Source organism: Mauremys mutica, chromosome 7, assembly GCF_020497125.1.
Source record: "Mauremys mutica isolate MM-2020 ecotype Southern chromosome 7, ASM2049712v1, whole genome shotgun sequence".
NCBI lineage: Eukaryota > Metazoa > Chordata > Testudines > Geoemydidae > Mauremys > Mauremys mutica.
This window is the reverse complement of record NC_059078.1, coordinates 20,511,798-20,529,057: the sequence shown is the minus strand read 5'-3', so window position 1 is coordinate 20,529,057 and position 17,260 is coordinate 20,511,798. Positions and strand designations below refer to the sequence as shown.

The 17,260-nt window shown below is 48.4% G+C and overlaps 1 protein-coding gene across 2 annotated transcripts in view; it reads right to left on the bottom strand.

Moving 5' to 3' along the window:
* Positions 1 to 497: 497 nt before the first annotated feature.
* ZXDC (ZXD family zinc finger C) overlaps positions 498 to 17,260 on the bottom strand; it is a 36,404-nt gene continuing 19,641 nt past the window's right edge. For both annotated transcript variants that reach the window (XM_045024219.1, XM_045024220.1), the window contains exons 9-10: positions 12,206 to 12,307; positions 498 to 2,666 (exon numbers count right to left, since the gene is read on the bottom strand). In XM_045024219.1, coding sequence (XP_044880154.1) covers positions 2,580 to 2,666; positions 12,206 to 12,307 — 189 coding nt within the window. In that variant the 3' untranslated portion in view covers positions 498 to 2,579. The remainder of the gene's footprint in view (positions 2,667 to 12,205; positions 12,308 to 17,260) is intronic.

Below are 17,260 nucleotides of genomic sequence, written 5' to 3'. Positions count from 1 at the left end.
TACATCTGTTCGTCTTTAAGGTGCCACAGGACTCTGTTGTTTTTTTACAGATCCAGACTAACAGGGCTCCCCCTCTGATACTTTAAATGAGTGCTTACCTAGAAAAATAAACTGAACTCTCTCCCCCCATTTTGCCTTTAGGCCAGTTGTCAACAACAGGGATCTTCATAGATGTGAAGTCAGTAGTAAGATCCTTGGAATCTTAGGAAATCACGTTCATTACGCAGGTGGATGACATCTTTAGTTACAGCAAGACAAAGCTAGGTTCCAGATAGAGGTTTGTCACAAACCCCAAGCCTATGCAAACAAAAGAAACACCCTTCCAGGAACTGGAGTTTCAGTACAGGCTCCACCCTGACTATTGAACATACAAGATTCAAGAGGAAAGCCCAAGCACTGCAGATGAAAAGCTGTTCAGCGTTAGTTTTAAAGCCAATAGCATATACCTGTGCATCAACAGAAGATTACTCATATCAACAACAAACCCAATGCCAAAGTGGCCATAAAAAAAAGCTTTATTAATCCTTTTGCACCAGCAGTTCTTCGGATGTCCATTGCCAGCAATGGACTTCAAGCCGATTAACCTGAGTCTCGGCCCCAAGCAGTTAGCAAATTACATTCATATACAAAGCCAAGTGAGGTACATTTTCAGAAGTAGAAACAAATGCAGTTTTAAGTCCCATAAAAATAAATTGGGTTTCTTCACCATTTTCTTAATTTAAGAACAACTGGTATGGTTCCATGAGGATCGAGAGGAGTTTGGCATTCAGGGTGAGACAGCTTCCAGGGACAGCATTAGCGACAGCTCTAAAGCAAGACCCAGTAGTCTGTTCAACAGTGCTGTGCTCCTGCAGATAACTCATAAACCCCTTTAACCTTTCCACATTGGACTCCATGATCAAACAAAACAGCAGTCCTCACAACAAGTGCGTGAAATCTCCTCACTGACTCACTCTGGCTTGTAGACCTCATCTGAGGCAGGCTAGAGATCCCTTGGGCATGAGCATAGGACTATCCAATGCTCAAACTGTTTAGCCACCATAGACAGAAAAACAACAACATTAGTTCAACCAGAGGATAAAATACTGCCTGAAAAATCAGAGTTTGAAGTGAAAATAGCCTGGATACTGCTTTCAAGTCTCAGAAACCAAAAAGTACTAATCTGGACATATACATAGTTCAAAAGGCACAGGAAGTAAAAGCATTTCTGAACAACCTCAGGTGAATTCAACAACAGTATAACTAAATAAATAAATATGTGCAATATTAGGAAGATCGCAATGTTCTTCTGCATGACATCTTATTCTGTAAAAAATATATACACATACGTGCATACACACAACTCACTGAGAATAAAAAAACCACACACCCCTTTATCAAAGTCCTATACATAATTTTATAGGCATTCAATACATCACCATAAACATTTAAATTACTACCTTAAAATTTAATAACCAAAAGGTGTTTTGTTTTTTCCATTGAGAATTTACACAACCCTATGCTTATTCAATTCAGTTAAGTACAGTACATACAGCTATTCTTCTAGAAACTGCAATTTTTCAAATGAGGCAATTCTTCCTAGTTAACAATACTCTTCCTCTCCCTCTAAAAAACTCTGACAACTGGACACTATGCTCACTAGATATTCTAGATTTTAATGAAGATCCAGTGGTAACAGAATATATAATTCTAAAAGACAGTGGCTAGTTATGAGTAAACTCGGCAACACTTTTTGTATTATAAAAGACATAATGAAGGTGCTTTGAATTAAGTGGCTGTCAAACATTCCACCAAAATAGGGAATGTTAAGACTAGCTTGTCAAATGCTGTTGGGAACATTAGCTAATTGCTTATGGAGAATATAGTTCTCTAACAAAGCTTTCTTTTTTCAAGTCTTGCTGGAAGAATTCAGCTAAATATTATTCAGGATGAATGAGAGGGAAGCTCAACATAGGCATCAAAACTCATTCACAGTTAATATTTGATCTATATTTCTCTATCCAAGGGACTTTTAATTCATTTCTTCTCCCTGCTTTCTGGGCACTATCCTACTTTCCTACCATGCCTTGTAAAATATTTTATCGCAATTTGCTGTCAATATATAAGATGGCTGAAACAAGTTTGGGAAAAAATATTTCAGGTGTTTTTTTTCTCATTCCGTATCATCCGTGTCAAGGAAGAGACCTTTCCTAATGGAGGAAAAGTTTAAAAGTCACATGAAAAATTTTAAGTTTGTATTTGTTCATTAGCTGTGAAATATTTGTTTTCTTGGGATAACAGGAAAATTAGTACTCTGGTTAGACATTTAATAGCTATGGCACTTTTCTACAATGGGATTTCAGCAAATCTGCCCCCAGCATCTTTGACCACAAGACAGAAAGAATATCTTACACAGACATGTTAAGTAGGATTTGCTGATTTTTTTTATTATTCTTTTTTCATGTAACTGACACTAAGTGTGTGATCATAATCATGTACTCCTACTTTTCATATTTTCCTTGAGAAACTGGAACTCAGCTATATTTCCTTTGTCAAGCTAGGATTGCACCATTCTGTTTTCAAACTAATATTCCTAACAATCATTCCAGGTCCTGTAAGTTTATTGTGCTTCCGGTGAACTGAGAGTTATCAGAACCTGCATCATCTTCTGTGGAGTTGTGTGGTTCCTGTCAAAACAAAGTAAACAAAAAAGAGTTTGGAATTCAGCCAAAGCTTTCACCCCATTATGTTTTCATTGCTTGTAACACACAGTCCCTTTTTGTAATATTTCTTTACCTTCAAACTTAATTCAAGCTTTGCGAACAAGGGCCGCTAACAGAGAGTTTCGAGAGGGAGTTTGGGAAGGGGGCGAGGTACATTTGCCATTCTTTAAAACCTTTAACCTAAACTATAATCAAATCTTCTTGATTTAAACAAAAACCCTATCATTAACCTAGGTAGCTGTAGGAGAGAATGCAGGCAGAAACCCAGCAGCAGAGTGGGGGCTATCCAGTTTATTGTGCCGAGTGCAGCATGTATGATTACCTGCCCTGTGGGCAGGTGGCAGGTGCAAACAGTGACAAGTTTTTAAAGTGCTTGTACACAAATGCTATAAGTCTAAATAATAAGATGGGTGAACTAGAGTGCCTCGTGATAAAGGAGGATATTGATATAATAGGCATCACAGAAGTGGTGGTGTGGGGACAATCAATGGGACACAATCAATCATTCCAGGGTACACAATATTTCGGAAGGACAGAACAGGTCACGGGGCGGGGCCAGGGAAGGAGGGGAGAAGGAAAAGGAATTGTCACTAGATGTGAAAGAAAATGTAGAATCAAATGAAGTAAAAATTTTAAATGAAACCATATGTTCCATAGAATCTCTATGGATAGTAATTCCATGCTCTAATAAGAATATAACAGTAGGGATCTATTATCGACCACCTGACCAGGGCAGTGACAGTGACAATGAAATGCTAAGGGAGATTAGAGAGGCTATCAAAATAAAGAACTCGATAACAGTAGGGGATTTCACTTATCCCCATATTGATTGGGTACATGTCACCTCAGGACGAAATGCAGAGATAAAATTTCTTGATACTTTAAATGACTGCTTCTTGGAGCAGCTGGTACAGGAACCCACAAGGAGAGAGGCAATTCTCGATTTAGTCCTGAGTAGAGTGCAGGATCTGGTCCAAGAGGTAACTATAACAGGACCGCTTGGAAATAGTGACCATAACATAATAACATTTAACATTCCTGTGGTGGGAAGAACACCTCAACAGCCCAACACTGTGGCATTTAATTTCAGAAAGGGGAACTATGCAAAAATGAGGAGGTTAGTTAAACAGAAATTAAAAGATACAGTGACTAGAGTACCAGAGGGGTAGCCGTGTTAGTCTGGATCTGTAAAAGCAGCAAAGAATCCTGTAGCACCTTATAGACTAGAGTGAAATCCCTGCAAGCTGCATGGACACTTTTCAAAGACACCATAATAATAGAGGCCCAACTTCAATGTATAGCCCAAATTTAAAAACACAGTAAAACAACTGAGAAAGAGCCACCATGGCTTAACAACCATGTGAAAGAAGCAGGGAGATAAAAAGGCATCTTCTAAGAAGTGGAAGTCAAATCCTAGTGAGGTAAATAGAAAGAAGCATAAGCACTGCCAAATTAAGTGTAAAAACGTAATAAGAAAAGCCAAAAAGGAGTTTGAAGAACAGCTAGCCAAAAACTCAAAAGGTAAAAGACGGTTACTCACTGTTGTAACTTGTTCTTCGAGATGTGTTGCTCATATCCATTCCATGTAGGTGTGTGCGCGCCGCGTGCACGTTCGTCGGAAGACTTTTACCCTAGCAACTCAGTGGGTCGGCTGGGCGCCCCCTAGAGAGGCGCCACCATGGCGCCGGATATATACACCAGCCGACCCACCCACTCCTCAGTTCCTTCTTGCCGGCTACTCCGACAGTGGGGAAGGAGGGTGGGTTTGGAATGGACATGAGCAACACATCTCGAAGAACAACAGTTACAATGGTGAGTAACCGTCTTTTCTTCTTCGAGTGATTGCTCATATCCATTCCATGTAGGTGATTCCCAAGCCTTACGTAGGCGGTGGGGTCGGAGTGAGATGTTGCAGAATGCAACTGCTGAGCCAAAGGCTGCATCATCTCTGGAAAGTTAGACCAAAGAGGCAAAGGTCCGGATTGAGGACCAGGTAGTAGCATGACATAGCCCCTGGAAGGGTATGTGAGTCGGAAAGGCAGCAGAAGAAGCCTGAGCCCTGGTGAAACGAGCAGTAAGGTGGCTCGACGGAACATGGGCCAAGTCACAGGAGGTGCAAATGCATGATGTCACCCAAGATGGAAAGCTCTGGGAGGAGACAGGTAGGCCCTTCATCCGGTCTGCCAATACAACGAAGAGTTGGGGGCGTACAAAAAGGCTTGTCCGCTCGACATAAAAAGCGAGCGCCCTACGGATGTCTAGGGAGGGCAAATGCGCTCCCGTCGCGATGAATGGGGCTTCGGAGAGAAGACCGGAAGGAAGATATCCCGGATGATATGAAAGGTCAACAGCACCTTAAGGAGGAAGGCCGGACGTGGTCACAACCGCCCCTTGTCCTTACGCAACATAGTGCGCCGTGGGTCCACTGTGAGAGCCCGAAGTTCGGAGACTTGACCAGGCGATGCAAAGGTTACAAGGAAAAAACTGTCCCTCAGGACAGGTATCTCAGCGAGCATGTTGTCAGTGGCTCGAATGGGGCAGGCATAAGTCTGCTTATAACTAGGTTGAAGACCCAGGAGTTGGTGGGGCGGCGAACCTGGGGGCATAAATGCTCCAAGCCTTTGAGGAACCTAGAAGCCACAGAGTGTGAGAATATGAAGCGGCCACTCTCCCTTGGGAGGGAGGTAGAGACGGCTGCCAAGTGCACCCTTAATGATGAACTGCGCCAGGCGCTGCTGTTAGAAGATCATAGGCAATCCACAGAGGTTCCGATCCATTTCCTCTTGGGGGAAACCTTGTGTTTCGCAGCAGCAAGAGAAAGACTGCCAGTTGGGCAGATACGTTAACCGAGTGGAAGGCTTCCTACCACCCAGGAGAATCCTGTAGAACCGAGGCAGAACAACGTAACTCGGATCGGTTTAGGCCCGCAGCAGGCATGTGGAGATGTGCAGGGATTGCAGGTCTAGGTGGTAGTTTGCCGTGATCCAGCGTTATGAGGTCTGGGCAAAGAGGCAGGGGAATCGGTTGGCTACCGACCGGTCTAGCAACATGGTGTACCAGTGCTGCCTGGGCCACGCTGGAGCGATCATGATCAGATGCGCTCTGTCCCTGCGGAGTGTTAGCAGGACCTTGCGAACCAGCGGGAGCGGTGAGAAAGCGGACAGCAGACGGCTCGTCCACGGCATCAGAAAAGCAGCCAAGATCGAGCCGGGGGAGAGACCTTGGCATGAGCAGAACTTCTCTCTTCTCCTGTTCTCGCGAGAGCGAAGTTCCGGAAACGTAATGGATAACATCCGGAGGAATCAACCACTTGAGAGACAGGAAGGATCTGCTGAGGCGATCCGCCAGAGTGTTCCGGACCCCTAGGAGAAAGGACGCTACCAGGTCCGTCGATTGAGCTGTGCAGGAGTCCTGGAGCTGGATCGCTCCCTGCAAAGAGAGGAGGACCGTGCTCCTCCGTGCTTGTTTATGCAACGGGTGTCCGTTGTGTTGTCTGTGAACACCGAGACACAACAGCCTTGTAGGTGCTGCTGAAGCGCCTGGTACACAAGGCAGACTGCTCTCAACTCCCGGACATTGATGTGCAAGGGCAGCTGTCGAGCCAACCAAAGGTCTGGAGTGGGAAACTGACCCAAGTGAGTACCCCAGCGAAGAGATGGGGGCGTCCATCATGAGGGACACCGAGGGTGAGGTGGATGGAACAGCACCCCTGCTGGGAGGGAGCCTAGGACGCTCGGGGGGATCGAGGCGACCATGACCATGCTGGTACACTGAGGTGAGTCACGATTAAAGTGTATGGAGGCGAAGCCTGGCATGTTTGGTTACGCACGTGCAGGCAGCCATGTGGCCCAGAAAACCTAGGCAAGTTCAACCCAAAGTTGCCGGGAAGGTCCGTAGACCTTGTACAATGGTTACCATCGCGTGAAATCAAGGCGTAGTTAAGCAGGCTGTGCGATACTGAAGTCCAGGGTGGCCTCAGTTAAGTCTATTCCCTGAGTGGGAATCAGGGAGGATTTCGCTATATGGATCATCAGGCCTAAACGCAGGAATAGGACCTCGTTGACGCCCCCACGAGTGGTAACTTGGGCCCCAGTGGCCCCTGGAATGAGCCAAACGTCCAGATACGGAGAACGTGTATCCGACGGTGGCGGAGAGGGCGGCGACTACAGCCAGACACTGTGAATACACAGGGGGCTGTATAGAGGCCGATCGGGAGGACCGTAAACTGAAAATGACAGTTGGCCACAAACTGGAGGTACCTTCTGTGCGGAGGATAAATGGCGACGTGAAAATACGCGCCCTTCATATCGAGGGCGGCATACCAGTCTCCGGGATCCAAAGATGGGATGACGGTCCCCATGGATACCATGCGGAACTCCAGGTATATCATAACTTGTTGAGCTCCCGCAGGTCTAGGATAGGTCTGAGACCTCCCTTCACCTTGGGGATCAGGAACTAGTGGGGCTAGAACCTTTTGTCCGTTTCGTCCTTGGAACCTCCTCTATAGCTCTGATGGTGAGGAGCGCCCGCACCTCTTGCAAGAGGAATTGCTCGTGAGAGGGGTCCTTAAGGGGTCCCGACCAACGCCTACGACTGCCTCAGCCTCGCCTGCTGGCAAAGCCCTGTCATTGTCTAGGCGCAGGGTAAGGGCGGTGAGGCTGGCGGAAAGGTCGGCAGTGAGACATCGGCATGTACATGCCGAGAGGGAGTGCATAGTGACCTCGCTGTCCTTTGGGCGTTGCAGCCTAGGGTCAGTTTTGAGAACAGGCCTTTGTCATTGAAGGACGAGTCCTGCATAGTGTGCAGCAGCTGCGAGGGAAGGCTCGATAACTGGAGCCATATAATGCGCCTCGTAGCAACACCCGAGGCCAGAGTCGTGGCTGTGGAGTCCGCTACATCCAACAAGGTCTGGAGGGAAGCTCTCGCCACTTTCGGCCCTTTTTGCAGGAGGGCATCAAACTCCTGACGGGAGATCTGAGAAACCAGCTCCGTAAATTCTCCCACCGCCGCCCATAGTAGCGGCTAAGCAGGGCTTGCTGGTTTGCTACGCGAAGTTGCAGGGCCCCCGCCGAGTACATCTTACGGCCCAGTAAGACCATTCGCCTAGCCTCCTTGGATCTAGGGGCTGGTGCCTACTGGCCATGGCGTTCCCTCTCATTGACGGACTGGACGACAAGGGAACAAGGGAGAGGATGTACATATAGGTACTCGTACCCCCTAGAGGGTACCATGTACTTGCGTTCGACTCCCCTGGCTGTGGGCAGGATAGAGGCTGGAGACTGCCAAATGGTATCAGCATTGGCCTGGATCATCTGAATGAACGGAAGGGCCACTCTAGTGGGGGCGTCAGCCGACAGAATGTCTATTACCGGATCCTCTATCTCCGAGACTTCCTCCACTTGGAGGTTCATATTGAGTGCCACCTGTCTCAGGAGGTCCTGATGGGCCCTCAAGTCGATTGGAGGAGGGCCCGAGGCGGATGTTCCTGCCACCGCCTCATCTGGGGAGGAGGAAGAAGAAAGGCCGGGGACCAGTGGGTCCTGTGTGGGCTCACGCTCCTGGACGACCTCCTGATCCGGTGGGATGTGGGAATCCGGTGGCAGAACCGGACTTCCTCCGTACTGGTCGGAGGGGGAGGGCTAACTGTCGCCTCTGGCACCCAGTGCTCTGACGGAACAGAGCGCGATGGGATCACAGGTAGGCCTTTGGCCTGATGGCACGCCCAAGATGTACAGGGCAGCCACTGATGGGGGTCAGGGTCCTGGCCTGGGGCACCCGGAAGACTCTGGTGTGCACATCCGAATGGATGGCCATGGAGAAGTTAAAGCCCTGGGCAGAGTCTCCCTCTCCAGCTCATGGAGCTCGACGCGGCACCGGGGATCGGTACCGTGAGGCCTACCTGTACCGGGAGCGAGAATGGGACCTGCGACCGGAGCGGTGCCGGGAGGCTGACCGAGATCTCAAGGCTCGACGCCGGGAGTAGCTACGGGAGTCCAGTGCCTGGAGCGGTGCCGGGAGCTGGATCGGCACCGAGTGTACCAGGTCAGGGAACGGGACGCTGATCGGTGCCGCGGGTACGACCGGTACCGATATGGGGAACGGTGCCAGGACCGTGAGCGGTGCCGGCACCTGGCTTGGCGACAGGACCAAGAACATCTGCGGGACCGCGATCGTGAACGGTGCCGCTCTGTGGTGCCGACGCAGGGTGGCCTGAGCAAGACAGGCTCGCCGATAGACAATATAACCCGCACCGGCGGTGCTGGGGGTTGAAGCAGCGCAGGCTCTGTCAGTGCCATCAACTTCCTCGCTGTGGAAATGTTTCCGGCGTGGAGGGAATAGTGAGCTCAACCATGGCTCGCACCGGGGAGCGTTCAGGCGCTGGACTCAATGGATCTTGCGTGGCCGGAGTCGATGGTGCCGATATTGACAGTGCCGCGGCAGGTACCAGAACCGAGCAGACCAACTTAGTATAGCGCTCGGCTGCGGAGCAGGCGGCTCTGACGCAGCTGAAGAGCGAGCTCAACCACGGCTCGTACCGGGGAGCGTGTCGGTACCGGACTCGACGGCTCTTGCATGGCCGGAGTGGACGGTGCCGATACTGTCGGTGCCGCAGCAGGTATAGGTGCCGGGCAGTACGACTTAGTAGAGCGCTCGGCTGCGGAGCAGACGGCTCCGACGCAGCTTAATAACAGGCTCGACCACGGTTCGTACCGGGGAACTTTCCAGCACCGGACTCGACAGCTCTTGCATGGCCAGAGTAAGCGGTGCGGATATTGCAGAGTAAGCGGTGAGTTGCTAGGGTAAAAGTCTTCCGACGAACGTGCACACACCTACATGGAACGGATATGAGCAATCACTCGAAGAAGAATATAATGTTTTTTAAGTCCATCAGAAGCAGGAAGCCTGCTAAAGAGCCACTGGGGCCCCTGGACGATCGAGATACAAAAGGAGCACTTAAAGACGATAAAGTAATTGCGGAGAAACTAAATGAATTCTTTGCTTCAGTCTTCATGACTGAGGATGTTAGGGGGATTCCCAAACCTGAGCCATCCTTTGTAGGTGACAAATCTGAGGAATTGTCACAGATTGAAGTGTCTCTAGAGGAGGTTTTGGAATTAACTGATAAGCTTAACAGTAACAAGTCACCTGGACTAGATGGCATTCACCCAAGAGTTCTGAAAGAACTCAAATGTGAAATTGCGGAACTACACCTCTACCCCGATATAATGCTGTCCTCGGGAGCCAAAAAATGTTACCGCGTTATAGGTGATACCACGTAATACTGAACTTGCTTTGATCTGCTGGAGCACACAGCCCCGCCACCCCGAAGCGCTGCTTTACTGCATTATATCCCAATTCGTGTTGTATCAGGTCACGTTATATCGGGGTAGAGGTGTATTAACTATGGTTTGTAACCTGTCCTTTAAATCAGCTTCCGTACCCAATGACTGGAACATAGCTAATGTAACGCCAATATTTAAAAAGGGCTCTAGAGGTGATCCTGGCAATTACAGACCGGTAAGTCTAACGTCGGTACTGGGCAAATTAGTTGAAACAATAGCAAAGAATAAAATTGTCAGATACATAGAAGAACATAACTAGTTGAGCAAAAGTCAACATGGTTTCTGTAAAGGGAAATCATGTCTTACTAATCTATTAGAGTTCTTTGAAGGGGTCAACAAACATGTCCACTGGATCCCCGTTGTCCACATAGTGTACTTAGATTTCCAGAAAGCCTCTGACAAGGTTCCTCACTAAAGGCTCTTACGTAAATTAAGTTGTCATGGGATAAGAGGGAAGATCCTTTCATGGACTGAGAACTGGTTAAAAGACAGGGAATAAAGGGTAGGAATAAATGGTAAATTTTCAGAATGGAGAGGGGTAACTAGTGATGTTCTCCAAGGGTCAGTCCTAGGACCAATCTATTCAACATATTCATAAATGATCTGGAGAAAGGGGTAAACAGTGAGGTGGGAAAGTTTGCTGATGATACTAAACAGCTCAAGATCGTTAAGACCAAAGCAGACTGTGAAGAATTTCAAAAAGATCTCACAAAACTAAGTGATTGGGCAACAAAATGGCAAATGAAATTTAATGTGGATAAATGTAAAGTAATGCACACTGGAAAAAAATAACCCCAACTATACATACAATATGATGGGGGCTAATTTAGCTACAACTAATCAGGAAAGAGATCTTGGAGTCATTGTGGATAGTTCTCTGAAGATGTCCACACAGTGTGCAACAGCAGTCAAAAAAAGCAAACAGGATGTTAGGAATCATTCAAAAAGGGATAGAGAACAAGACAGAGAATATCTTATTGCCTTTGTATAAATCCATGGTACACCCACATCTTGAATCCTGTGTACAGATGTGGTCTCCTCATCTCAAAAAAGATATACTGGCATTAGAAAAGGTTGAGAGAAGGGCAACTAAAATGATTAGGGTTTGGAATGGGTCCTATAGGAGGAGAGATTAAAGAGGCTAGTACTTTTCAGCTTGGAAAAGAGGAGACTAAGGGAGGATATGGTAGAGGCATATAAATCATGAGTGGTGTGGAGAAAGTGAATAAGGAAAAAAGTTATTTACTTGTTCCCATAATATAAGAACTAGGGGCCACCAAATGAAATTAATGGGCAGTACATTTAAAACAAATAAAAGGAAGTTCTTCTTCACACAGAACACAGTCAACCTGTGGAACTCCTTGCCTGAGGAGGTTGTGAAGGCTAGGACTATAACAGGGTTTAAGAGAGAACTAGATACATTCATGGAGAGATCACTTGATCATTACGTGTTAGGTTCACTCCCTCTGGGGCACCTGGCACTGGCCACTGTCGGTAGACAGGATACTGGGCTGGTCTGACCGAGTATGGCCGTTCTTATGTTCTAAGATTATGCCAAGAAACCAAATGCACTGAACACTTCACAGTAAATTTAAAGTTGTCCCACTCCTGGTTTGCAAACTGATTTAGCTGGACTGCCAACAACATTTCATTAAAATGCTGATGGGGTGGGGATGAATCCTGACTATTGTTGACAAAAGAGCCTGCTTTTACTAATGGAAGCAGATGAGTGCAGAGTACTTTTGAAAATCTGGTCACATCATATTTAGGGTGTCTATATCAGAGCAGAGTTTTTTGAAAATCCAGCCCCACAACTGTAAGTGCAGAGCACGTTTGAAAATCTGGCTCCAGGTCTTCCCGGCCACCTATCATAACAGTCATGGAACATCTTTCTTTGATGTTACCCTTTGGGGCAAAAGTAAATAGCATCTCCAACATGGAGCAAAACAAGAAATGGGGGCATGTGGGGGACAACGTCCTACAGCATCTCTGAAATGCCCACGGCAAACCTCTTGTGGTCACAGAGCTAGAGCCTGTGAAATTAAACTTTGGTCTGAAAGTAGAGTACTTCTGTAGTGCAGGATAGCTAAAGTGTTGGTGCAAAATTGTTTTCATTGCATCTAACTTGACAACTGAAATCAGAGTTCTAAGGTGCTGTACCTGAAGGATATGAACAGGTAAGTCCACTGTAAGTTGAGAATGTGATGAGGAAGATTGAGAGCTGAGCTGAAAGGGCAAGTCTCCCTCTCCGGGGGGATCATCCTGTGAAGGGAAAAACATAATATAAACATATGATTTCCAAGTGTCTCCTACTATCACACAGCAAGCTTCACGCTCACTACTACAATAAATAAATAAATTAAATAAAATAAAACAAAAACAAAACCAGGAAAGGTGAAGAGTGCCTTATTGGCTAAGACCTTACAAGGGTAGTATCCTAAGGCACCCCAGCTCTGAAGTCTGATGAGGCCTAAGAAATGTTTCCGGTGGTTTCATGGAAGTTGAACCAATCCCCCTAGTACTCAGTCACATGTGACAACTGCAGATTGTAAGATGCTTTCTCAAGAACTTTACTACTAAAACTATCAGAGGGGTAGCCGTTAGTCTGGATCTGTAAAAGCAGCAAAGAATCCTGTGGCACCTTATAGACTAACAGACGTTTTGAAGCATGAGCTTTCGTGGGTGAATACGAAAGCTCATGCTCCAAAACGTCTATTAGTCTATAAGGTGCCACAGGATTCTTTGCTGCTTTTACTAAAACTATGTGTTCACTCCAAGGCCATTGTGCTGCCAAAGTGGTAGTCCTGGGGCACCCCATATGAAGGGGGAAAAGAAGAAGAGCTCTGCATGTGGCTCACCCCATACTAAGAGTAGGTGAGCTGAACAGATCCTCACTCTGCCTCCTAGAAACCAAACACCTCCAGGTCTGGCCAACAGCTTACTGCTCCCCGGTGAGATATTAGCATGCGAGGTGGAAGCATGTCTGACACTGCCTGTTAAAAGACCCTGTCTTTTCAATTGCTTATAACTGCCAGACTTTAACTATTTGGGCTGAAATTTTCCATATTGATTTGGGGGGGGGGGGGGAATTTCAGCCAGAAGGGGTTGGTTGTTTCCAAAAATGAGACCAGGGGGAAATACTTTGCTTTGCCCATGTTAAAAAATGTTGGCAACCTTTGCTTTGAAGAGCTCTAATGCCCCTGAGCTTAGGAGCAGGTTGCTTACGTTAGGCAAAGGAGGGGCCTTGTGCATCCGTCATGTGACTTTTGCTGTTCCTATAAAAATCTGTCCAGATTTGACCTTTTAAGACTCTCAGTTCACATATGCTCAGTAGAGACTTGCTAGAGATTCACATTTTTATTCTGCGAGGACTCCATCCACAGTAAGCATCCTCCAGCCCTGCAAGCTGATGAACAGGGTCTTCCCTGCAACTGTAGTTCTAGCTGCTCTAGGCTGAATTCATGTCTCTTCTCAGCTTTCAATGCCCTCTCTGCTGATGCACTAGCAGCATGGAGGAGAAAACCACTTAAGTTGCATGCAGATGAGACAAGACCCTGCCCTGTGGGGCGGGGGGGGGGAGGTTCAGGGGAGAATTGGGACTGGCTGCGCAGAGACTGGAACAAGGAACATTAACATAAGAATGATCATTCTGGGTCAGATCAAACGTCTATCTAGCTCCGTATCCTGTCTTCCGACAGTGGCCAATCCCAGGAGCCCCAGAGGGAACGATCCATCCATCCCATCACCCATTCCCAGCTTCTGGCAAATAGAGGCTAGGCACAGCATCCCTGCCCATCTTGGCTAATAGCCATTGTGACTAGAGGCCAGAGAAGGGGAGGGGGGGGCAGGAAAGAGAGAGAGAGAGATCAGACAAGAAGCTGAGAAAGAGGAACTGGGACTGAATAGGTGAGAAGAATGGGACTGGGACAGAAACAGTTTAGAGGGGAAGGGGCAAAAGGGGTCAAGCTTGGGAGAACCTACCAGAAGGCTCTATGCCCACTAGAGAACACTCCCCTTCAGAGGCTGGAATGGAATCCAAGACTTCCAAGTCTCACCATTAGTCTGCTGCTAGCAAATATATGTGATTCCCTCAGGCAAGGTGCCTCATCCCACCCAGTGCTGATCCATGCAGCTGATTACAACCTACTACTGCTATCAATTTGTTATTTCAAGTGGTAGAGGTCTGTGGCGTGGATCTAAAGGCACCAACAGTGCTGCTGATGACCAGCGTCACTAGGACACATGATGGAATCTGGTTTTTCAGTCTGCTTTTTAAAAAAAAGCTCTGGGAAGTCGCACATAAAAGTTACATTAAAAGTAACGGCGTGATCTCCTGTCTAACCTGTGGGTACAGTTGCACCAGGTCCTTGAGGAAACAGCCAACCATGGGGTTGGCAAAGACGGAGCACCCAGCTGCTCCCGGATGGAATGCGGAGATAGCTGCCACGTGCACCTTGATGGATAATGCTGCCAGACTCTGCTGTTTCAAGTGCAGTAGGTATTTGAGGATAAGCGGTATGGGCACCTGCAGAGTGGGGTGTCCGGCTCTGAGCGCACGAGGTTGCGAACCTTTTCCACTTGGCCAGGTAGGTGGCCCTGGTGGATGGTTTCCTGCTACCAAGCAAGACCTCCCTAACCTGCTCGGAGCACATGAGGTCCATTGGGTTTAGCCATGAAGTGAAGGGACTGAAGATCGGGGTGGTGAAGGCGACCGTGGTCCTGGGTAATCAGGTCTGGGACCAGAGGCAATGTGATCGGGGCATCCACCGACAGCTCCAGCAGCATGGTGTACCAGTATTGACGAGGCCACACCGGCGCCACCAGTATGACCTCTGCCTTGTCTCTGCAGACTTTGAGCAGGACCTTGTGCATGAGTGGGAATGGGGGAAATGCATACAGCAGATGATCCATCCAGGGGAGGAGAAATGCTTCAGAGAGAACCCAGGTTGTGGTTCTGGAAAGAGCAGAATCATGGCCATTTTCTGTTACCTCACATGGCAAAGAGGTCGATTTGGGGAGCTCTCCACCTCTGGAAAATAGTGCATCATGTCTGTCTGGACGGATAGGCCACTCGTGGTTGTGGAAGGATCTGCTGAGGTACTCCACCAGCTCGTTCTGGGAACCTGAGAGGTAAGACGCTTCCAGGTGAACGGAGTGGGCTATGCAGAACTACCATAACTGGAGGCCTTCCCGACACAGTGGAGAGGAATGGGCTCCACCCTGCTTGTTTATGTAAAACATCGCAATTGTGTCGTCTGTCATGACTCCCACACACTGTCCCTGCAGATGAGCTTGGAAGGTTTGGCATGCTCGTCGGACTGCTTTCAGCTCCTTGATGCTGCTGTGGAGTGAGTGTTCGTCTTGGGACTACAGGCTCTGCATCTGAAGGTTTCCCAGGTGCACGCCCCAACCCAGCACCGACGCTTCCGTTACCAGGGACAGAGAGGGCTGGGGTTTGTGGAAGGGGACTCCCTTGCACACTGTCTGCAGGTTGAGCCACCAACAGAGGGACTTGAGGACCTGCACCGGGAGGGTGACCAGAGTCCAGACTGTCATGCGCCAGGCGATAGACCTCTCCATGCTTGGCTCGTGTCAGCCTGAGTTGCATTTTGGTGTGCTGTACCACATATGTGCAAGACTCCGTGTGACCAAGTAACCTCGGGCAGCCCCTTGCTGCGGTGGTGGGATACTGTCTGAGGACTTGTATGACGTCTGTCATTGCTTGGAAGCAAGCCTCTGGCAGGAATGTTCTGGCCTGGTTCGAGTCCAACACTGCCCCGATAAACTCGGTCCTTTGAGTTGGTACCAGGGTCAACTTGCTCTCATTGAGGAAAAGACCCAGCCTATCAAAGGTGGATCTCACAAAACGGACATTTGCGTCCACCTGGTCCCTGGAGCGTCCCCCAGAGCAGCCAGTTGTTCAGGTAAGGATACACCTGTACCTGCCTCCGATGGAGGAGGGTGGCCATGACATGCAGTTGATAATCCCTCGGGGGCCGTGGACAGGTTGAATGGGAGGGCTGTAAATTGGTAATGTTTGTGACAGACCACAAACCTTAGGAAGTGTCTGTGGGCAGGTTGTATCAATATGTGGAAGTACACATCCTTGAGGTCAAGGGCGGCATACCAGTCTCCCAGATCCAGAGAAGGGATAATTGTGTTCAGAGACACCAAGTGAAACTTCAGCTTTTTCATGAAGCAACTGAGGTCTCACAGGTCGAGGACGGGTCTGAGGCCTCCCTTTGCTTTGGGGATTAAGAAATAGTGGGAGTAGAATCCCTTGCCCCAAAGCTCCTGAGGAACCTCCTCCACTGCCCCTGCGGCGAGGAGCATATGGACCTCCTGCACGAGATGCTTGAGAGAAGGGTCCCTGAAGAGGGATGGGGAAGGGAGTGGGGGCAGGCAGAATATCCCACTTCTACTGTGTGAAGGACCCAGCGATCTGATGTTATTTGTGACCAAGCATGGTAGAAGTGGGATAGACAGTTCAGGAAACAGGGCTGAAGATCCAGTCCATCAGCTGGTACGTCGTCCCTGGGTGTACCTTCAAAAGGCGTTCTTAGAACCTGAAGCAGCGCCCGCCTGGCCCTGGTTGGACAGGGGCTGGGAAGGCTTATGCCTGCTGTTCCTGCCATGTTTCCTAGAGAAGTCCTGCCTAGGACATCGAGGATAGGGATGCTATACAGGCTGCGGCTTAAAGTGCTTTCTCTGGGTGGCCAGGATACGCACCTCAGAGATTTCAGTGTAGCCCCAGAATCTTTAAGGTTATGCAGACTGGAGTCAGTTTGCTCCATAAAACAGGCCCACCCCATCAAATGGCAGGTCCTGCAGGGTATGTTGCACCTCAGGTGGGAGCCCCGAGGCCTGGAGCTTTGCCTTATGGCAATCCCAGAGGACAAGGTATGTGCTGCCAAGTATGCAGCATCCAGTGAAGGGTGTAAAGAGGTCCGTGCCACTGCCTTGACCTATTCAGCAATAGTTCTGAACTCCTCACTGGACTTCACGGCACTAGCTCTTTGAACTTTACCATGGAGTTCCAGGAATTGAAGTTGTATCTGCTCAGGATTGCCTGGTGGTTGGCAATTCGGAGTCGGAGTCCCCCGGTCGAGTAGACCTTTTGGCCGAACAGGTCTAGCTGCTTAGAGTCCTTGGATTTCGGGGTAGGACCCTACTGCCTGTGTCTCGTGTTCGTTTACTGCAGCCACCACCAACAAG